Source organism: Labrus mixtus, chromosome 20, assembly GCF_963584025.1.
Source record: "Labrus mixtus chromosome 20, fLabMix1.1, whole genome shotgun sequence".
Taxonomy (NCBI): domain Eukaryota; kingdom Metazoa; phylum Chordata; class Actinopteri; order Labriformes; family Labridae; genus Labrus; species Labrus mixtus.
The window spans coordinates 9,650,537-9,673,914 of record NC_083631.1 but is presented as its reverse complement, the minus strand read 5'-3'; the positions used below and the strand labels follow the sequence as shown (position 1 = coordinate 9,673,914).

The window sequence follows — 23,378 nt, the reverse complement described above, 5'->3', positions numbered from 1 at the left end:
GACGAGCCAGACCTTGAAACACGGTCAAAAGCTCTGGACCCCATTATGGACCCTTTGTGGACCCAAACATGGCCCTCAAACCAGAGCTAGAGAACCCTTTGAGCCCAGCAGATGGTTGGAGCTTTGGACTTATTAACTCATCTGCTCTTATATTTAAAAACATGTCACTCTCTGCATCACTCACTCAGAGGTCGCTCTCCTCCTGTGACCTAAATAGTTCCTGCTGAACCACAGAAGAAGAAGAAGAAGAAGAAGAATCTGTTTTTCTCTATTTGCTTCACAGAGTTTCTTTCTCTCCCTGATCTTCCAGCTCTGTTGATGTTTGTGACTTAAAAAAAAGCCCTGAGGCCTGCGCATCGGCTCATTCACATGGTTTCTAACTTACTCATTCCCTCCCCCCCCCCCCCCCCCACTCTCTTCCTCGCTTTAGCACGCGCTTGTGCTGAGAGGCCTGAGAGCAGCATAAAACTTGGGACATAAATCAGACGCCCATAAATAATGGCCGTACTTCCCTTTACATCTCCGTTGGACTAACAGACAATAAAAACACCAATAAGCAGAGATTGGATCTAATTTATTGCCTCGTAAAAACAGACGCACAGCTCTGCTTCAGCAGCGCGCGCACTGCTGGAAACTGTACAGGCACGTTCACAGGTGCACAGCACACAGGTACAGATCAGGTACAGACAGGCTGGAGGAAAATTCCAAAACTACAACTAAGATGTAATGAGGCTAAGATTTGTAGAGATAATAAAACTATTAAAGTTAATTGTTTAAATGTACAGACATCACTTTTTTATCGTCCAGAATCAGTTTGAATTTAAATCTAATATTTGTAATAATTATTAAAGCTATTAAAAGTTGAACTGCAGAAACATCCTGAATGTTTACACCGGGGACTCAACAGAATTTTTACAAAAACAGATATTGGAGAAATGAAAACCTGAGGTATGAACTGTTAGTCATTTATTTTTTAATTGTTTTGTTTTTGTTAAAAAATTAAAATCTCGTAACTTGGATCAACAATTAAAAACTGCTACATTATGAGTAATGACATTTTACAGAACACATCACTAAATAAAATATTTTAAAAGACGATTTGAAATTTTAGTTAAATTAAAAGTGAGAAGTCAACATCTTCAGCCGACATGTGCAGGCTTATTCCCACAGTGAAAAACTAGCTTTTAAAAAAAATCAGCTTTCCTCCGAAACTCCGAAATAAAGTCCCCGGAATTACAGAAAATAATGTAAAAATGTATTTTAAAATTTGTGACAAAAAGTAGAAAATTAAGAAAGTGTTCTGTGTTAGCTCAGTCAGCAGCTCGGCTCTGCTGTGTGTGTGTGTGTGTGTGTGTGTGTGTGTGTGTGTGTGTGTGTGTGTGTGTGTGTGTGTGTGTGTGTGTGTGTGTGTGTGTGTGTGTGTGTGTGTGTGTGTGTGTGTGTGTGTGTGTGTGTGTGTGTGTGTGTGTGTGTGTGTGTGTGTGTGTGTGTGTGTGTGTGTGTTTCCATGCAGCCTCAATGCGCTCAATGGCTCTCACTCCCACACACATTTCTGCTTTCTTCTCCTCAGAGTCAAAAGGCATGAGAACGAGAGGCAGAGTTTGGTTGTTTGAAACTATTTGTTCTTGCTATCTGCGCCGTTTTTTTTTAAAGTAGATTGGATATTTCTGCGCGTGCTTGTGGCGCGTAAAAGCTGCGTAAAGAATTAAAAAAACATGGCGAAAGATTAACCAAAGAGGAGAGAGATAGAGGGAGTGGGACTGGAGGTTTTCTTGTTATTTAGAGAGAGAGAGAGAGGGGCTGCTGTCAGCCTCTTTGCAGGCAGGGAAAGATTGATCACCGCACTTCTTTTTTTCCACCCGGGGCTCCCCCCAAAATAGGCTCTCCTCTGCTAAACTCCCCAGCTCCTGCTCTTTATAAAAATCTACATGTGCGTCCTGTAGAGTCTGAACTCCACTCGCTGTTAAACTCACTCACTATTAGCCTTCATATTATAACTGCTGTGTTAATATTTTGTTCTGCTGTTAGGAGGAAGAGGAGGCCTAAGCGCGCTGCCCTCCTTTGTCAGTCTCACGGAGCGACCTCGCTGTGAACTCCCCCCTCGCTCTCTCTCTCTCTCTCTGTGCGTAAACACTTTAACACACACACATTACACTGAGACAGAGCGTGAGAGACAAACTGGACAGCGTGAAGTATTTGGAGGTTGTGTGCAGAGACTATTTCAGTTAGAGTATATTTAGGTTTCATTCTCACAAACACACCTACCACTATCATCCAAAATATTCTCCCATTAAATACAGAAAATGCACTTACACAGCACCAGGCTCCCTTTCTTCACACTTCAATCTAAGTTAGTGTCTCAGCCCTCATCTTCACTACAGTATCCTCTCCTCCTGAGCTGCTGCACCTTCTTTAACCCTCCAACTTTGTCAGTGTGAGTTTGTGATTTCAGCCTCTGTCACATGTGATAAGATTAATGAGCTGAGTGCTGTAAACATCTGAAGGAGCCATATTGGAAACGTTGCTGGCCTGCTCCGTTCACCTAATGTTGTAACAGTCATTACATCACCCAGAGGACCGAAAAAAAAACCGTCTTCGAGATGCTCTATTGTTTGTGCGTAACACCGGGCCGGGATGCGTCGACCTGCCGCCCACACTGCGCACATGGCGACCGGCAGCTTTCCCGTGTTTTCTCCCCACAGTCTACCCCCCGTTAAGACCAAACAATAGCAGCTATCCAGGGATGAAGCCACTCTGTGCCACAGCTTTGAGTGGAAAAATAATAATGCTGCTTCCCACAGCCATCACCGCCGCCAGGCCCGGCCTCCTGATTGGCTCTCCTGCGTCACATGACCAGGAATTGGCTGCAAATTCGCCCCATAGTTCTTCAGTTTAGCCTACCAGGGTCCCCATACGCTAGTAATATCACCAATATACACAATTATTATATAGCACCGCATTTACGCCACTGCGGTCGGGAGCCTACATGCTCGTGCGTTTTTTATTTTTTCTAAGAAGCCACATTGTGTTGTGTGCGTGTGTGAACGCGCGTGCGTGCGCGTATGTGTTTTGTTTTTTTTATTTTGGGGAAGGGATTGTTCGGGGGTCTCGCCGTGCGAGGGTGATCCGGTCTAAGGGAGCTATGAATTTTGAATTCGAGAGGGAGATCGGTTTTATAAACAGCCAGCCGTCCCTCGCAGAGTGCCTGACGTCCTTCCCCGCCGTCCTGGAGTCATTTCAAACTTCATCAATCAAGGAGTCGACAGTAATTCCGCCTCCCTTCGAGCACACCATCCCCAGCCTCAGCCCCTGCACAGGCAGCCAGCCGAGACCGACTGCAAGGAGCCAGCAGAACCGGGGAACCTCCGCCACTAATGGCCTCCAGACGCACCACCGAGCTGCCCAGCAGCCCTGTCCGCCCGGCCAGGCCCCTGCCCCGGCCGCGGCGACCACGGCCGGTCCGCTGGCCCACGAGTTCCCCTGGATGAAGGAAAAGAAGTCATCCAAGAAGTGCCCTAAACCTGGGAACAGCTCCAACGGTGCAGGATCCATCATCCCTCCAGCATCGTCATCCCCGTCGCCCACCGCCTCTGGGTACGCTTCGACGGGCATCGAGTCGCCCACAGGTCGGTATGCCGGGATGGGGGAGTCATGTGCGGGTGTGTGATGAGAGAGTGCAGCCTGTGCTTTCATTTTCTGTCTACATTTCAGTGCAGGGATAACCTTCATTACACACAGCATCAAAGTGCTTACATGACATTGTCTTATTGCTCCTCAGTGTGTGTGTGTGTGTGTGTGTGTGTGTGTGTGTGTGTGTGTGTACATGTGTGTGTCTGATTGTGTGTGCTGTGCAGTGTGCTGTGATGCTGTGTCAACAGGGAAGCCATATCTAGACCCCTGCATTATGCTGCAGTGTTCTGCACACTCTGTCATCATGCATCTAAATATGCACCATTAAAGCTTCACACACATCATCTCCGTCACGTGCAGGATCAATATGTAACATTCAGCCTCACACTGAGTGCAAAGCTTTCACACCAGCATCCTGTTAGCTCAGAGACCACATTTATAAATGCATTATGTTATGCAGGGTTATTTATCGTGCGTAATTACGCACAGATGAGTTTTTGTGTCTTTCTCCCTCGTGCAGAAGCTGCAGCTTGCCTCATCCTGCTCTCTGTGTGCTGTGATATGCAGCAGCAGCATCTTCCTGCTGTTATATATTCATAACACAACTGAGATGGTAGCCATATTGGATGGAGGAAGGAAATATAATGGCGAGGCACAGTAACAGAGCAGAATATGTTGGGTGGGGGTTGGGAGGGTTTTCAGCTATAAACAGGATACACACTGCACACATTTTTGGCTTAGATCATTTCTGTCTTTCACACACATGTTCAAAATCATTTATTTTTTTTATCCAACATCCCACACGCACATTTTTAAAAGGACATTCTTGTTTTCTCCTCTTCTGATCTCATGGAGCTGTCCGGGGTCTTGTTTCTGACAGATACCGCCACATTCGTTTGACGTCGACATTCCCACATTTCCCTGCACATTTCCTCTCCATCCTCTGATTTATTTATTTTGCTGTCTTTGCTTTCCCTGCTCGCGGGCTGCAGCCTCTCTCGGTAGGCTGCCTGCACAGGAGAGAGAATCCCACCCTGACACTGAGATCATCAGTCTTTATCTGCCTTTTCCTTTTTTATTGTTATTATTATTTTACCTGCACCAAATTGCTCCGCTCTTACAGTTATGTCTTTGGCAGCTACTGTAATTGGAGGGAGTATTTTTTATGAGACTTTTTGTTTTATTACTGTTTTATTACAGACAGAAGAGCCGAGGGGATTCGAGCCCGACGCTGCAGCAGCTTTTTTCTTGGCTGGAAATCTTGCATGCAATAAAAGTGTAGATGTTTTACGGGCTCGTGAAGTAGATTACAATTTGAAGTTTAAACGAAATATAAAATTAAGATAAAAAATGAGAATAGCTGCAGATGATTTCGCACCATAAATCCTCCACCTAATATCTCTCTGCCTGCTCCTCTGTGTGTCTCTGTCTCTCCCTGCAGACCCGGGACAGGCGGCTCTGGATGCTGGAGGAGCCGGCTCCCGCAGGCTGCGCACAGCCTACACCAACACGCAGCTGCTGGAGCTGGAGAAGGAGTTCCACTTTAACAAGTACCTCTGCCGGCCCAGGAGGGTGGAGATCGCCGCTCTTTTAGACCTGACGGAGCGGCAGGTTAAAGTCTGGTTCCAGAACCGGCGGATGAAACACAAACGTCAGACCACGCACCACCGGGACGGAGGCGGTGGAGGCCCCGAGTCCAGCGACCCGGGCGGGTTTGAGCCGCTCGAAGGAGCCGACGCCTCCTCTCCGTATTCCAGCCAGCCGCTGGAGGCTTCAGGCACCGGGGAGGCTTCATCGGAGAGTGAATCCGGGAGCGGCAATCCATCATCGGCCGCCTACACTGCTGACAGCGGCGACAATACGCAGCCCACGCCGGAGGAGAGAGGCGGGTTGAGCCGCCCACAGCTGCCCGGAGCATCTGGCTCCTCGGACGCCACCACGGCTCACCACTCCCCGCCAGACCCGGGCCTGATACAGCTCAACGAGCCCGGATCAGCAACAGCACCGGCGTCTGATCCGTCGTTCCCGGAGCAGCAGGACTCCTCCATCACCTCCTCCTCGGCTCCTTCGGCCTCCTCCGCGCTCCCGGACCTGACCTTCTTCGCCGGGGACGCCTGCCTGTCCCCCAGCCTGCAGAGCTCTCTGGACAGTCCGGTGGATTTCTCCGAGGAGGACTTCGATCTGTTCACGAGCACACTGTGCACCATCGACCTGCAGCACCTCAACTTCTGAGAAAGAGCTGCGATATTTTAGATAAAAACTCAATTAAAAAAAAAGCGAGTGATCGGAGGACTGGCGGGCCTGTGTGGACGAACAATCGAGCGAAGGAGTGTGTTGTTCAGAAAGCTTCTCGGCGACATTCCTGAAACATTTTCTGAATGAAAATTATGTTCGTTTTTAAATACATTTTTTCCTCTTTTTTGCTGGTTTAATTTGGTGGTTATTTTTAGAGAGATTTTTTTTTTTTAATTAAAACATCGAAGGGAAATTATTTTTTTCACGGTTGAAACGCTGTGGATGATTTTCTCCATTTGTCCACATTTCAGGTATTTATTTCCCTTTTTGTTTGTGATATTTTGTCCTCTAAATTCATGGACCTTTGTGTGGATGTGTTCCCTCTTTAGTCCGTCCCGGTGCAGCTTCACGGATCGTTACTAACCTCTCAGGAACTGTTCTCGGAGTCTTTGCGCAGAGAGCTGGACTGCTCTGGAAGGATGAGCCCTGCTGATGACCCCACTTTTAGACCCTACTTTATTTATTCAGATTCTTTAATAGTGAAAATCCAAATTATTTATTGTACATATATTTTCATAGTGGAATAATAATAATAAAAACACACAAACATTTACGATGTGGCCCATGTTGTTTCATTAAAAGCTGGGACTCTGCTGGAGAATTATTTAAAGCATGTTAATGTTTTAACTGTGAAATACTTTTTTATTATTGGAGCAGAATAATTATGATCATATAAAAAAAATTCTGCTTATTAAAAACACGGTTAGCATTTTAATGTTTATTTTAAAGGACGATGGTTTATATTTATTTAGTAGGAGGATACAAATTATTATTATTATTATTATTATTATTATTATTATGGCACATTCATGCATAGAATTTTAAAATGTAGCATACATATTTATTTGTTTTATTTATTTTCTAATTTTCAAAACAATCTTTTCTGAATAATAAATATTTTATTCTCTAACATTTTAACCTCTAAAAAGGCTGTAGGCTATTTATAAAGGTTATTGTTTATGTTAGGACTCACAGTTGGATTAAATGCAGATTTCTAATTTAAATGTTAGAATTCAATGTTCCCACACTTTACCCTCTTGTATAAATATATAGCCTGATATAGCCTGGATTGGCTCGGCTTGGCTCGGCTCATGTTTACACAGAGATAACCCGGAGATATTCTCCAGAGCAGATAAAACGAAAGAGGAGAAAGTCTGAGGCCACAGCAGGAGCTTTTTCTCTGGCACATGTTAGCTTAGCATGGCTAGCCCTGTGCCTCTGCCTGTGAGCTAACAGTTAGCTTCATCATGTGAGGAGAGCAGACAGAGCAGCTCTGAGAGTTAGCTTTAGCATGTTTTGTTCTGCTAGCGCTGTGAGTGTGTTAGCATCATGGTTAGCTCCATGCCGTTAGTGTTTCTGGGTGTGATGCTAACTAGCTGCTCCTCCTCCCTCAGAGTCAAAATGGCGCTGCGGACAAAGCAGGATGTGAACAATGAGCAGTGGCAGCCATTACAGGATGACAGGCAGTGTGTGTGTGTGTGTGTGTGTGTGTGTGTGTGTGTGTGTGTGTGTGTGTGTGTGAGAGAGAGAGAGAAAGAAGTGACTACAGAGACCAGGAAGGTTTATGTCTCAGTACCTTGTGTTCCTTTAAATAAAAACTAAAGGCCAATTCCTAATATAAAACTTTGCACATATAAATATACATATAATTTAATTATCAGGATTTATATTTTCATTTAAAATTTTAAGACGATATCAACGTCAAATGTTAAGATTTGTAAATAGGATGATGATACTTCTACTTCTGCTATAAAAACACCAATAACAGCAATAACAGATTTATATCACTTTAAATACATTGTTTACTAAATGTTTTCTACACAACAATCTACAACAACAACAAAACAAAAATGTTTTTAGTCAAAAGTTACAAAACCATTTAAATATTTGTGCAGTGCTTAGACAGGTGTAATCTAGATAAGTAAATAAAAGCATGAATTACCTTCCTATGATCATCAGGACGCACAGTCTGGACTTTTAGAGTTTCTGACCTCAATGACATGGGACGAGAGTCTCTGATTGGCTGCGTTAACACAACATTTTCAGTTCAAAGTTTCATTGAACTGAAGAAATGTTTTATTTTTTAAATGGTTTATTTATGTCTTTATTGTAAAGGCGGATAGAGTCAGAAGTCAGATAGAAAGAGAGGGAGAGAGAGAGGGAGAATGACTTGAGAGAAAGTAGCCAAAGGTCGGATTCGAACCCGGGCCGTCTCACTGGCATTACATTGGCATGTGCGCTAACTGCTGGGCTACCGGCACCCCTGAACTAAAGAAAGTTTTGTGATGTCATTGTCAGGTGTGAAAGCTGATTGGATCAAAATGACTTTAGGGTAAATATATCAGAGTAACATCTGCATAGCTGTGAATAATTATAGTGTGCTTATGGTTTAAATTAAGAACTGAAAGTATGTCAAAGAAACTCGTTCAAACTACGTCACATGGGGCATATCCAACAGGAAGCTGGAGGAGAGCGTCTTAAAGAGACGTCACAGTGTCACTTCTGAAGTGTAGACCAAGCTGTTCTACTGAAGGAGTCCGGAGTGAGACGAGGTGGATGAAGAGATTTACCAGAGCCAAAGTACCTCAACAACTAAAGAATTACAAATTATAAAAACATCATTAATTGCATGAAAACATGATTAATCTCCGAGATGGTACACACACACACACACACACACACACACACACACACACACACACACACACACACACCCTGTTACCATCCTTCTGAGTGTTTCTTGTAGACAAAGAGATTACAGCTGAGTACATCTCTATGCAGGGAGACGTATCTCACCCTCTGAGTACGTGTGTGTGTGTGTGTGTGTGTGTGTGTGTGTGTGTGTGTGTGTGTGTGTGTGTGTGTGTGTGTCTCAGTAATCTCTCTCTCTCTCTCCAGGCTGTCACCGCCTGTCGTCATGCTACCATGCTGTAATACGTGGACTGTTCTTTTATCTCTACCATCGCTGTCACCATCACTGTTATGATTTCTACCTGTGTGTGTGTGAGAGAGAGAGTCAGTGTGTGTGTGTTTGTGTGTGTATGTGTTATATTGCATAACTCATCCGTGATAGATCACCCACTTAGCAGCAGTATAGTAAAATAAGTGAGCGTTGGATTTTTATCATCACAGGTGTCGAATGGAAACTTTCCCCTCAGACACATGTTACAGCCTGCAAGTCAAAGCCGAGGGATTACAGGAAAGTAAGCTGAGAAAAGGAGAGCCATGCTATAGTGCCAAAATCTGCAGTTCCTCCAGTGTCCACTAGAGTCTGTCTCCTGCAGTGAGTCAGTCTCCATAGAGCTCTATGTTAAAATAAACATGTTTACATCCTGGTACAAAAACAGTTTGGGTCTCTAGATCTCATTTCTCTCTTCAACTGTACGAGCTGAATGTTTATACAACTCACCTGTTTACATTATATTAAGGCTTAAAGGGATGTAGAATTAGGGGGCGTGGCCTGGTTTGAGTGACAGGTGGGAGCTGCTAGCTGTCTGCTAGGTGTCCCCTCAGCTAATTCAGTTTAACCTCTGGGCCGTGTTTGTGCTTTTTGGAGATTTGTTCCTGTAAATATCAGACTAATAATCTATCTCTCTGTGAGCTTTACTGGACTAACAGACCATCCAACAAGTCTGAGCTCCACATAAGAACTTTATTTTATTTACATATTAGCAACAATTAGCAGCTAGCTGAGTCTATGCTAGCTTGGTATTTAATCAAGTTCATCCTGCATGACACAAGGAAAGAACACAAGGGGGAAATAATCTTACATGTACTTTTAGTTTATCAACATTTCCTTCTTTACATCTTTCCTAGACCTCAGAGCATTTTCACCACGGTCAAGGTGAAGTGGTTAAAACGAAACGTAGGAGGAACATTTTTAGGATTTTTTCAACTACAGCTCCTGTCCTTTACGTTGAGCCAAAATGGCCGCCCGCTGTGTGAGAGAGATCAGCTTTAAAGTGAGGAAACTAAAGCAGGTCAGGGTCATGGCTGAAAAAACAGTCAACCAAAGTTCACACATGTACATGCTGTGTATGTGTGTGTGTGTGTGTGTGTGTGTGTGTTGCACAGAGATGCCTCTTCTTTACTCAATGTGTGTAAACGGTGTGTTTATTAGCATCTTCTCAGCGACGCTACCGTCAGTTCTTCAGGTGAATCAAAGGCAGGTGATCAATGTTTCTGCCTGTGAGGGTTTCCATCAATGTACAGCAAACACACACACACACACACACACACACACACACACAAAGTATATTGAGTTGTCGTGTAGGAGCCTTGGAGGATACACTGCAAACACAAATCACTCTGTGAGGGTGTGTGTGTGTGTGTGTGTGTGTGTGTGTGTGTGTGTGTGTGTGTGTGTGTTGATGATGCAGTCTTTCTAATGGGTCAATAAAGAGCCATTCCACAGGATTTACTGTTATTTACCCAGGGACCAACACAGACAATTGTCAGTCAATCCAACGGCACCAATTAACAGCGAGTGAAGTGCTGAGTGTTCAGCTCGGAGAGGAACCAGCCGTTTGAACAGTCTGTGCAACGCCAATAATTCAGGAGCAATTAGAAAATTAAACAGACAAAAAAGAGCAGTTTAATTAGAAACATGGAAGGGTTGCTGCAGGTGTCAGAGCAGCTAGAGCTCGAAGGCCAAACACTGACTGAGACCGCCATCATCAACACGTTCAACCCAACGCTCCATTAAATACACACAGCTCTGAAAGGTCATAGAAAGAACACAAACAACATACTGTGTCTTTAGAGAATAGATGTTATTTTACAGTTTGTCACAGACGACGTTGATAAGAGTCGGCCGCACAAACACAAAGTTACAGACGGAGTCAACAAGTCACAAAGCAAGAGCGAGAGATCCATCTACGAGTCAAATCTGTAGTTTAACCACTCGAGCTTAAAACATCCACATCCTGTAGAATCTGCTTCCAGGTCTTTCATTTTACATTTAAAAATATTTCAGGACACCAGCTCCTCGAGTTTCAGGTCAATCTGCAACAGATTCCAGGCAATCTGGAAAGTCCTCAAACATCTGAATCACAGTCAATGTTGGAATAACATCGGGGGAATAACATCAGCTTGGAATAAGTCTGCACAACTTCATATCACTGCCAGGCAGAAATAACTCAAAGGATCAAATCAGTGTACTCTGTGACACTAAAAGGATTTGTTCTCATCCACTTATACATTTTTAGTAAACGGGTTGTTTCATGTTTCAGGTGCAACATGAACGTCACAGAAACCCGTTGTGCCGTAGAGCGAGGTGGCTTCAGAGACTTTCTGTTAAACCCCTCGAGGATAAATGTTTGAAGGATCAGCGATCACACTCCAGTCACAGTGACCATCTGTGTTTCAGTAAACAGCAGCTCACACAGCGGGAGACCGAAAAGCTGCAGTTCCTCTCTCTCACCACTGGAGGTCAGCTCCAAGAAAACTCCCCATGGAGAAGTGAAAGGGGAAAACTTTGCACCTGAAACACAAACTTTTAACCCAACAGAGTCATGTTTCAGCGCCTAAGCAAATTTAAAATTATTATTCTATTTTTTTAAGGTTCATTTTTTGTGCTTTTTACGCCTTTTTTTAGACACAGGACAGTGGATAGAGTAACTGAGGAGAGAGAGAGAGAGTGGGGAAGGAGCCACAGGTTGAATTTGAACCCGTGCAGTCGTCTTGGAGGACTAAAGCCTCCGTACATGGTGCGTGCACACTAACCACTAGGCCACCAGCGCCCCCCCCAAAAAAATGTTTTTTAAAGTTTTGTAAATGAATAATATATGATTAAAGAAATGTTTAATATCTAAGTTAGTAAATCCAGGAGTTCTGTCGAATTGTCCAACATATGAAGTATTTTCGTCACTCGATCAGGTTATTAAACAGTTTGTCGGCACTAATAATCTAAATCCTTAACGAGTCGAGGTGCTTTGATTTCATGTTTTGTAGTTTTTAGTCGTGCATATATCACAGCTGCAGTAACACTGTTTGAGGTGTCTTTGTCCTTTTTTGTCCCTTCTCCTCTGCCGTAGTCTGGGTGTAAATGTGCGGTGTAGATAAGCGCGGTCGAGCTGACAGCGTCTTATCAGAGACGGCTGATAGCGGCGAGTCGGCAGGAAAACCCCTTCAGCTCAGATTTCTCTCCTCTGCTCCGTTTATAAAGAGACGTTTAGTGAACTGAAACGTTTCCTCTTCTGAACATTTTTGTTTTGATTTAACCAGCTGAATACATGCACTAATGCTTTCAGGCAGTAAGACAGATACTGTGATGTTTGCAAGACTAAAGATATTAAAGAATACAGAAAACTACAAGTGTGCTTCATAAATGTAGTCCATCACACCCTCATTAAAAGATTAAAAGATTGATCTCATTTAAACTGATTTGTTAAAACTTCTAAAGAGGAAACTAAAAAAGTATCTCCCTCCGTCAGAGATGTGTGTGTCCTGATGTGTGTGTCCTGATGTGTGTGTCTGGATGTGTGTGTCCTGATGTGTGTGTCCTGATGTGTGTGTCCTGATGTGTGTGTCCTGATGTGTGTGTCTGGATGTGTGTGTCCTGATGTGTGTGTCTGGATGTGTGTGTCCTGATGTGTGTGTCCTGATGTGTGTGTCCTGATGTGTGTGTCTGGATGTGTGTGTCCTGATGTGTGTGTCCTGATGTGTGTGTCTGGATGTGTGTGTCTGGATGTGTGTGTCTGGATGTGTGTGTCATGATGTGTGTGTCTGGATGTGTGTGTCCTGATGTGTGTGTCTGGATGTGTGTGTCCTGATGTGTGTGTCCTGATGTGTGTGTCTGGATGTGTGTGTCCTGATGTGTGTTCTGATGTGTGTGTCTGGGTGTGTGTGTCCTGATGTGTGTGTTCTGATGTGTGTGTTCTGATGTGTGTGTCTGGGTGTGTAAATGTTATTAATAAGAGTTTATAAATGCTCTTATGTGTGTGCATCAGTGGTTCATGTTTCAGAGTTAATGTAGCGACGTCAGCAGTCTGGACTCTCCTCTCTCTCTCTGCTGGATCATCTTTCACAGTTTTCAGAAAGACCCTCTCATCACACACACACACACACACACACACACACACACACACACACACACACACCAGGACTGTTTTTCCAGGAATCCTGGAGCTTCACTTCCTGGTTCTGGAGTCATTCGACCTGTCTGAGAAGACTGTTAGAGGAATCCGACCGAGAACGCAGAGGGATAGGAAGCCTTTTGGACCAATCAGACTGCAGCGTTTCTGAGGTTCTAACTCTGCATGAATCTTTCATCCCCTTCAGATCAAAGCCCTGTTTCAGGACTGTGCTATACCCTAAATGGAAATCCTTCCATATGCAGAAGACATCTCCTGAAACAGGAGCAGATAGTTGGAAGTCAAAGCTGATTCTAAAATTCCTCTCCCGACTTGAGACGAGACAGAAACCAGGCTGCGTCAACCTGAAGGTCATGAACTCACAAGGAAGTACGGAGGTCAAGAATCAGAGTCTCTGAAAACATGAAGACACAAAACTACGGCTGTGCTGCCGTGGCTTTAAAGATTTGCATTACGAGAAAGGAGCTACAAATTCAGAAACGATGCATATTTAAAAACAGAAATATGTGAAACAAATAAAACAGAAACTTTCTGCAGACATAAAATAATGTGCAGCAGAAAGTCTGAATGAATGCATGCGGAGGGAAAACATTTTAAATACATATACAAAGTAAAGAGAATCACTTAAAGCACACAACGCTGTGAGCTGCATAATCCAGTCCTCATTACAGAAGGGCTCCAGGCCTGTAGGGGGTGCTAACTGGAACTGGATTTGAAACCCACAACGGTCCATTTGACGACAGCCAGGTTTTGTTTTCTTCTCGTGTTTGGCTCCTGGAACGCTCTGGGCTGATCCTGCTCAAACTACCAGGAGGACTTTATGTCATGATCAGTGGAAAGTCTGAGCGTCTCACTCCTCATAAGCAGTTTGTAAAGAGCTTTATTTGCATTAAAGGGTCCTACAGTCTGCATAATGACAGCTGCTTAGATCTGCAGCACAGTTTGGGGGTAGTTAACCCATTGCATGTGCTTTGGGAATAAGGCAGTTTATTTTTGGCGGATGTGGCTCAGTGGTAGAGTCGGTCGTCTCTCAACCAGAAGGTCAGGGTTCCAGCTCCTGCAGCAACATGACCAATGTGTCACGAGCAAGACACTAAAACCCCACCATGCTCCTGCTGCTTTAAGTGTGCATGATTGTGATGAGTTAATACTGATGGACTCTCTCACAGCAGCCTCTACCATCAGTGTGTGATGTGTAGGTGTGACCTGCAGTGTGAAACCACTTTGAGTAGTCAGAAGACTAGAAAATAAATATTCAAGCTCAAGTCCATTTACCATTTTGTTTCATCTGCACAAAAACAAGTTCCCTTCTATTACTTGAAAACAACCAGAACAAAACCTCCGTGTTACACCTCAACGGGTCTGCAGCATTTCTAAAGTCTCCTCTGAAAACATTTGAGTCATGTGAACGCTTAGTGTAAGCGTAGCAAAAGTTGTGATGGATGAAACATTGGCACTAAAACTTTACGACTCTTGATCACTCCACAAACATTTTACGAGAGAGTCTGTTACCCCAGGCTTATAAAACAAACACACAGCGAGCATTCTCCAATCAGGAGACTCTGTAGACTCTCACAGCGGCCCTAACCCAGAGTGAGACACAGACTTATGCAAGTTTCATTTCCGGCTCCACCACTCGTATCTTTGTTGAAATGAAAATAACACAATGAAGCTCAAATGAATCTCGAAGTTGTCGATGAGAAGCTAAAAATCAAACAGTAGGGACGAGCCAAACATCTCCAGAACAAATCAAACCACCACTCCTTTAATGAATCTAACTCTGAGTTCAGCTGAGACCTCAACAGAAGGAACAAAACCTCAAACCAAAGACGAGTCCTCGTTGTAAAGCTCAGCGGACGAGAAGACAAACAGACGTTGAGGGGACCTGTTTGGAGGAGAGGAGGCGACTGATGAAAGTCTGTGAGCGACGGGGAGAACTTAGAGCTGCATGGATGAAAGTGAAGCAGCCAACATGGCCGACGTACGGCGAGCAGCAGATTCAGAGAACAGAGACTGATTCAGACATTTAGCAAAGTGAGCGTTCATTAGTTTCACTCTGCTGTTCTTTGATTTGTAGTCAGAATGATTTCAGTTTCTTAAATATGAGCTTCAGTTATCTTCACACACAGACAGTCGCTATAGAAACGTCCTTCAGAGACACTTTGTAACTCTGACACTGTGAGGACATCTCAGAGGAACTTTGACTCTCTCCCTCTCTCTCTTTCTCTCTCTCTCTCCTGTTGTCTCTTCACCCCTCAGACAGCCACGTGGGCGTCATTTAATCTTCTTCTTGTCCCGCTCTGTTCCTGCAGATTTCCTGCCCACTCGCTCTCCTTTCAGACCCTCACTGATCATTAACCTCCCTCCTTGTCGCTCGCCCACGCCGCTCGTCCTAATTCAGTCCCGGCGGCAGGGTGGCGTTGCTTCTGCTGTCAGAGCCTCCAGAGGAGAGAAAGTAATGACGAGTTGATTAAGAGGCACGAAGAGGAGAATTTCTGTTTGAACTTTTTTTGCCCTTTACGGAAAGAAATCAACAAAAAAGACTGAAAAAAAAAAGTTCTCCTGTAATTGATAAAAACTGAAACAAGACATTTGATGAGTTAGAATCAGAAAGTGCATGTGAGAAGTGTCCTCTTGTTCTCGGCTGCGGGCCTTTGTTTCCTCACATTCACAGAGAGAACATTGTGCTGTCGCCGTGCTTCCTGCAGGGAACGTCCCACCAGAAGGCCTCCTGTCTGCTTTAACCTCATTTCTATAACAGATCAGCTCATTCATTCAATTAGCAAACACACACACACACACACACACACACACACACACACACACACACACATGCACATTCTGCCATCAGAAATCTTTGGCTTTACAATCCAATTGTTGAAAATGATTCCCCAAAAGTCTGCAGGACGGTGCTCTGTGATCGATAAGACACCTTCAGATCCATTAAAAGATTTTGTTCAGGCTGAAAGGAAAACGTGCAGAGAAGAGATACGGTCGGATCGATGACGTGTGAAGAGACGTATCAAAACAGAGAGGAAAGATGAAGCCACAGTGTCCCTGAAGAAAATCTGAATGGACGAAGCGCGCTTTAGATTTTGTGAAACTTCATCAAAGGCCTCAACATTTTACCTTCATCAATGAACAACATCACATCCTGAACATCCGCTCAGCTGGTGAACAAACTCTCTGTGTTTACTTCAGTTTCCTCGCCTTCACTTCACTGACTTGTACTTGTTGCAGGTGTGTGAGTCCGTTTTTGTGTCGTCTTGTGATCTACTCTGTCACTCTGTATTACGCGTCTCGTTATGTTGTAGCTGTAATGTACCTAATGTACTGGGGGGGGGGGGAGATGTCACTCACGCTGCACACACTCCGTTACATCTCAGAGGACACATTATAGTCGAGTCATAAAAGTAGGTTTACCTGTACACTTTGTGGAGCATGTGGCTCGTGTTCAGAGGCAAAGTCCTCGCCGTTTCAGCTGAAATTTGGACTCCAAACCTCGGCCCTGTAGTGCTCTCTCTCTCTCTTTAGTTTCTTCATTCTGCTTTAGTCATGTCGTGCACTCTGACGCTCAGAGAGATGTTTCACACAATGACGCTAAAGAATTTAAAACTGTTAAATCCTCGAGATCTGAAACAGCACAAATAAAAATACTTAAACGATGCTGTCTTAATGTTTGATAAAGAAACCGTTCTCTAATGTTATCATAAGACAACATGTGTTCAGGGTAATATTCTTACTGCTTTACTGATCTGATCTGTAAAATGTGATTTATTTCTAAAATGCTGCAGCTGTCTCAGAGCTCTGGTTCTGTTTTAAACTTCTTCCATATGAATAAATATTGTTAATATAAATGAATTACCTTTAAACGATAAAGCAGACAAACAGTTTAATGTTTTTAGATGTGTTTCATATCTTTTTAAAAAAAAACCTGAGAGTGATTTAGAGATGAGCAGCAGCTGAGTCTGCCCTCCGAAGTGTTAAACATATTTAATACTCCTCTCTTTACTGATGAATAAATATAAATACAATAATATAAATATAAATAAAGTGTTTGCAGAGTGAGTACTGTATGTGTGTGATTGGTGGGAGCAGCAGGCCTCTCTCTGCTCCTCTTTTCTTCTCCTCCTCTCTCTCCTCTCTGACAGATCCGACCTGATATCAGATTGATGGCCCGCTTTGATTGAAGTCTCTTTGTCGTGCTAATGTCACGGCGAGTGATGGATGAGGCGCGTGCGTCAGGAACAAACGTGCATGCGCGTAAAACTCCACTTTTAGAACCGAAAAGGACCCCCTCCCCTCCTGTACACACAAAAACACACACACAAACACACACACACTGCTCCCCCCCGCTCCTGTGACCGACTCACAAACTTCTGGCCTCCGGTCACCAGGCGACGTGACGTAAACTACGTCACCCGAGGCAGAGGTAAGAAAAGAAGTGACACGGAAAAGAGAGAGAGAGAGAGAGAGAGAGAGAGAGAGAGAGAGAGAGAGAGAGAGAGAGAGAGAGACTCACAGAAAAGAGAAGAAGAAGGAGATAACCGGAGGAAGAAGGTAAGGTGGAGGCCGGAGTGTAACCTGTGAGGGTGAAGAGGTGACCGGACACTTCTCTCTCTCTGTGTTCTCGCGGTGTTTCAGCTGTCACACACTCACTCACGCGCAGGTTGAGTTGAGCCATTGACAGGCCTCCAAACACACACACACACACACACACACACACACATCGACACACACCACAGCAGAGCACATTATTCATGTGTGTCGGTTTGAAGGCTCCACTCTCCATCCTCCTCTCTGGAAGTTTCTGCTGCTTTTATTTATTTTTCTACATTGATGAATATTTCGTTCTTCACGCGCCTCGACGTTCATTTCTTTTATTTTCATGTTGTGACGTTTTTTCTTCTGGTTTGTGTCATTCAGCGGAAAGATTTCAGACCGTCAACACTTTTTTTTTTAAATATCTCTTGAGGATTTTTGTAGCTACTTCCTGTTAATTCATCTCCAGAAGCTGATCATCGTGCTCCCGGTCTGCATGGACAACATGAACTCGTTTGTGGAGTACTCCATCTGTAACCGACCGGGCACTGGCGCTTATTCTGCGCCTAAATCTGGATATCACCACCATCACCTTCACCACCACCACCTTCCACTGGAGCAGCACCAGGGCTTCCCGGTGACCTCCGGTGCTTTCCACACAGCACCCACAGTCTCTGCAGCTTCCGTTAACAGCACGAGGACTGACAGCAGCACCGGGGGAGCGGGTTACACCGGGGACACGCGGCTGTACGTGGGAACCGGAGGGACAAATGAGGCGAGCCACCATCAGCATCACCATCACGAACAGCAGCAGCAGCAGACTCATAACGGCTACCATCATCATCCTCACCTTCACCAGACACAAACCGGGATAATGTCTCCGTATAACACCGGGAACACCGGGGCCTACGCAGGCCAGCCGTGCCAAACTAACTCGGATTACTCCCCCAGCACCGTGCACTCCCAGTACTTCATGGAGGAGTCTGCGGCCTCCTCCTACTATCATCAATCATCCTTCCCCAGCGCGGCCCCCACAGTCGGGCCCAGCTACGGGGCCCTGGCCGGGGCCTACTGCGGGCCTCAGGGCGCTTTGGCCGGGCCCCAGTACCCCCAGCAGCTCGGTGGGGGTCTGGACGCAGCGGGCTACCTGGGACTCACACACGGGGGAGGATACGGGGAGCTGCCGGCCTCCCAGGACCGAGAGAGGGGGGAAGAGGAGGGTCAGCAGGCCGGGCAGGGGCAGACCTTCGACTGGATGAAGGTGAAGAGGAACCCGCCGAAAACAGGTGAGAGAGGGAGGGGGGATTTGGGGCATTATTTGGGTTATTTTTAAGGTCAAATACAGATTTCAGTTCAGCACGGTTAGTGAGGCAGTGTGCCCTCTCCTTCATTCATCACTGTGACCGTCATGCAGGCCGAAGATCCAATCACAAGCAGCTTATTTCAACAATGAATCTTCGTTTATAAGAGAAAATCTAGAGTTTACAGTCTGCGTAATAATGAAGCTTATTGGACAAATTAAGAATGATTTTGTAATCTTAGTGTTTCGTGTTTATGACCTCTGATTCCTCATCAGATGTTCCTGCAGGCCTGAGTTTGTCTGCAGATGTTGTCTTTCTGATGTTAATGTTACTTTCAGTCTCTTCTTTTCTCTTGTCTCGATCACTCAGGTCTGAATTCGTTACACTCTAAAATAACTGAGAATTAAGACTTTAAAAAACAAACAGAAAACATGTTTAAAGAGACGCTTTAAATCACGTTGTCTATGTGTCTGTCCAACACGAATTATTATCATATTATGGCCTTTATTTTTCACACATCTTAATAATGTAATAAAGAAGTTTATTTCGCTCTGCATTAATAATTTCTCCAGAGAAAATAAACACATTTGAGTTTTATGAATTACATTAAAGTACATTTAGGGATAAATAAATAAACAACATATAAATTAATAAATTATAGAAAAAGCATCACGATGGAAGCTCTCAGTAATAATGAAAAGAGAATAATAAAATGTCTCCATCATTAAACTCATAAACATTTCCTTTAAATGTTGAATTATTAGAGTGAACTCTGATTGGTGCTCTGACTGAACTTCAAAGAGGCCGAAACATTTTTAAAATAGTTAAAAACACTTTTAGTGATTCAGTCTCTGCAGTCACATGTTAGTACAGATTCTGCTCCAGAGGTGCATCTGTGTGTGTTAATGGATATAACAGACGGGCTATTTCAGCCTGGAAAGTCTGTCCAGCTCTGTTATCTTTTAACCCCCCCCCCCCCCCCCCCCCCCCCCCGGGCCCAGCTCCTCCATCTCTTTGTTCACTCTCAGTCTTCTGTATTTCCCTCTTGACGACTCTGTGAAATTATTCGGTTGCTCTAACATTCAGATTTTGATCTTTTATTCGAGATCATCAAACATTATGAATCATTTTGAGATCCGTTCATTTAAACCAGAGCGCACGCGCCTTATGTGAATTAAACACCCAATAAAAACAATTCAACACGATTTAATCAAAATAAATCAAGACATCAACTCCCAACCTACAAATCCATGAGAAAGGAACAAAGGGGGGACAGGGTGTTTCCTAAAAACATTTAAATCTGGGAGCACAATAAACTGGTAGAGCTCATAAATACATTCACATATTCATATTATTTTATTATTCATATATTTATTATAAAAATAGAATAAATCATAATAACAGTCTCTCTCTCTCCTCATATATTTATTATTTATATATTTATTATAAAAATAGAATAAATCATAATAACAGTTTCTCTCTCTCCTCACAGCCAAAGTGGCAGACTTCGGCCTCGCGGGCGCACACAACAACGCCATGCGCACAAACTTCAGCACGCGGCAGCTCACGGAGCTCGAGAAGGAGTTCCACTTCAGTAAATACCTGACGCGCGCGCGACGCGTGGAGATCGCAGCGACGCTCGAGCTCAACGAAACGCAGGTGAAGATCTGGTTCCAGAACCGGAGGATGAAGCAGAAGAAGCGCGAGCGGGAGGGCGCGTGCTCATCCACGGCGCGCTCCTCTTCCTCCAACAAGGAGCTCGAGGACACGGACCAATCCTCCGCGTCCACGTCACCGGGCGCGTCCCCGAGCTCAGAGACGTAGGTGCCGTGCAGACGTGTAGAGACATATTGAATGAATTCTCTGTTTGGGGAGAAATCTCAAAGACTGATGAGGGACTTCCTTCAGACCTCAGCCTGCTTCAAATGTCTGCTTCAGTTTCCTACATGTCCCAGAATTCTTTTCAAAAACCAGCCAATCACCTGGACTGAATCAGTTTCAGAGAGTTAAAGAGACTGTCACACCTTAATCAAACCCTTGTTTTCTGCTTCTGTAAGTGATGATTTTATCCAAACAGGAGAGTAGGACCCTGAAAAGCTGGACTCTGCATCATGGTCCGTTTTCTTTGTTTGTGTGTTTTGCAAAAATATTTAATTGGATCCAAACATGGAATTTAAAACCACTAAAGTCGAAACAAACAGAATAAATGAGGCAGCTGCAGACCAACAACTCCTTTATTCTACAAGGTAGAATGAGTGTTTTTCTCAATGGAGTCTGGAAGAGAAGAAGAAGAGAGAGATGTCAAGATTTGTTCCTATTTAGACCACTAAATACGATATAATACAACCAAGATTACAAACTCTGAATCTTTCCTCTAAGTGTTCAGACACCACAGAGGATGTTAGTGAACCTCTGGAGCTCTGTGCAGACATGGGAAATAAAAAAAACATGCAGCATTAGAGACCAAGGAAGAGTGGTGAGAGGAGTCCTGCAGCTTGTGCTGACAGAAACAATGATTTTAAGATGTTAAAATAAAATGTTATTTTAGCAAGATGATGATGATGGGACGCACTTTGACATCTTTGTATGATGTCTGGTTTACAGGGTTTCACTGATATTGAGTTATAAAATATCTTTTTTAAGATCTTTTAAAAGATCTTTCCTGCTGATATTTAAATTTCCTCTCTGAAAAAAGTAGATCGATATGGTGGATTCAACGTGAAAAGGATGTTTTTATCGGCCAGTAGACCCGGAGTACAGGGAGCCTCTGACGGCTAAATCACACTTTGATTCTCTCTGACTGGAGCTAATCGTGTTCCTCTTTATAACCTCTTATATTTGTTTCTGTTGTGGTGTCCTGAGTGCTTTTGTGTGTGCATGTTTCAGCGCACACAGCCTTGACCTTTGCACTACGTGACTACAGGGTCGTTTAAAAACATAAAGCAGGAATATTCTGCTCCCTCCAGTTTATAAAGAAATGTTAAAAAAACATTACAGGATTGTGTCTTAAACATGTTAGATAGACTCAGGGGTAAATCTGGAATGTGTGTGTGTGTGTGTGTGTGTGTGTGTGCAGGAGACTACTGATCTAAGCCTGTGAAACACGTGTCCTTGCTGAGTGAGTAAAATGGGGGAAATATATTTCACTGCCTTTCTTTCCCCTGTGAGAATAAATTATTGGCTGCATTAATGTTATAGATGATGGGAAAGAGTTTTTGAAAGGCTCGGCCTGAACTGTGAACTGATGTGATTTTTACGATGATCTTTGTAGTTTTGAAAACCAGCGCAGACTGACTGAGTTTTATCAGTTCTGCTGCCTTAGAAACACTTCCAATCATTCTGCTGTTTGTCTTTTTCTACTTTAAACTACCTCAAATAAAGATTCTTCTGACAACTAACTGCATGGTTTATTCTTTTTAAGATCAAAAATGTTGATTCACAAATAATCAAGCAACAACCTCCAGGGCTGAGAAAAGGAGAGCCCTGCTATAGTGCCAAAATCTGCAGTTCCTCCAGTGTCCACTAGAGTCTGTCTCCTGCAGTGAGTCAGTCCCCATAGAGCCCCATGTTAAAATGTCCAACTTTACAGCTGCAGTTCCTCCAGTGTCCACTAGAGTCTGTCTCCTGCAGTGAGTCAGTCTCCATAGAGCTCTATGTTAAAATAAACATGTTTACATCCTGGTATAAAAACAGTTTGGGTCTCTAGATCTCATTTCTCTCTTCAACTGTTCGGGCTGAATGTTTATACAACTCACCTGTTTACATTATATTAAGACTTAAAGTGATGTAGAATTAGGGGGCGTGGCCTCTTTGAGTGACAGGTGGGAGCTGCTAGCTTTATGCTAGGTGTCCCCTCTGCTCATTCAGTCCCTGACCTTTAACCTCTGGGCCATGTGTGTGCTGTTGGAACTTTTTGGAGATTTGTTGATGTAAATATCAGACTAATAATCTGTCTCTCTCTGTGAGCTTTATTGGACTAACAGACCGTCCAACAAGTCTGAGCTCCACGTTTTACAACCAGTCACATTAGAACTTTACTTTATTTACATGTTAGCAACAATTAGCAGCTAGCTGAGTCAGTATGGAGTCAGGATGTTGTCAGCTTCTGCACACAGAGAAGTCACTTGCTGCCCCCTCCCTCACTGAGTTTGCTTCTTTCCACAAACTCTCTTAGCTTCTTAATCTAAAAAATAACTCCAGTCAGTCATCACCTTAACTACGATCTCATTCTGTGGGGAACATGATGGTTAACTATCTCATTCATCAGCTAGTGAATTAGCCACAAGCCTCTCGTCCAAATATGGTCACTTCTGGCTCCAGACAACAAACATGGCGGCCAAAATCTCAAACGTAAGGGTTCAAAAATGCAAACTCCAAACCAACAGAGGACGTCAAGGCGTTTTTCTGTGGCATTGTGTGGTCAGAAGGAGATAGTGAAGGAGGAAACAAGGAAATGATTAAAGAGGAAAAGGAGCTAGTTGTTTCCTCATCATGGATTAAAGAAGCACACACACAC

General features: G+C 43.9%; 2 protein-coding genes across 2 annotated transcripts; both read left to right on the top strand.

The window, feature by feature from the left end:
• The first annotated feature begins 938 nt into the window (after positions 1 to 938).
• Positions 939 to 6,478, top strand: hoxb2a (homeobox B2a). The gene is made up of 2 exons (XM_061026362.1): positions 939 to 3,626; positions 5,072 to 6,478. The coding sequence occupies exons 1-2, from the start codon at positions 2,987 to 2,989 to the stop codon at positions 5,860 to 5,862; spliced, it is 1,431 nt and encodes a 476-aa protein (XP_060882345.1). The 5' UTR covers positions 939 to 2,986; the 3' UTR covers positions 5,863 to 6,478.
• An 11,136-nt stretch (positions 6,479 to 17,614) lies between these two features.
• On the top strand, positions 17,615 to 20,943 carry hoxb1a (homeobox B1a). The gene is made up of 2 exons (XM_061027060.1): positions 17,615 to 18,847; positions 20,355 to 20,943. Exons 1-2 carry the CDS (start codon positions 18,058 to 18,060, stop codon positions 20,684 to 20,686), a joined length of 1,122 nt encoding a protein of 373 aa, XP_060883043.1. The 5' UTR covers positions 17,615 to 18,057; the 3' UTR covers positions 20,687 to 20,943.
• Positions 20,944 to 23,378: the final 2,435 nt, after the last annotated feature.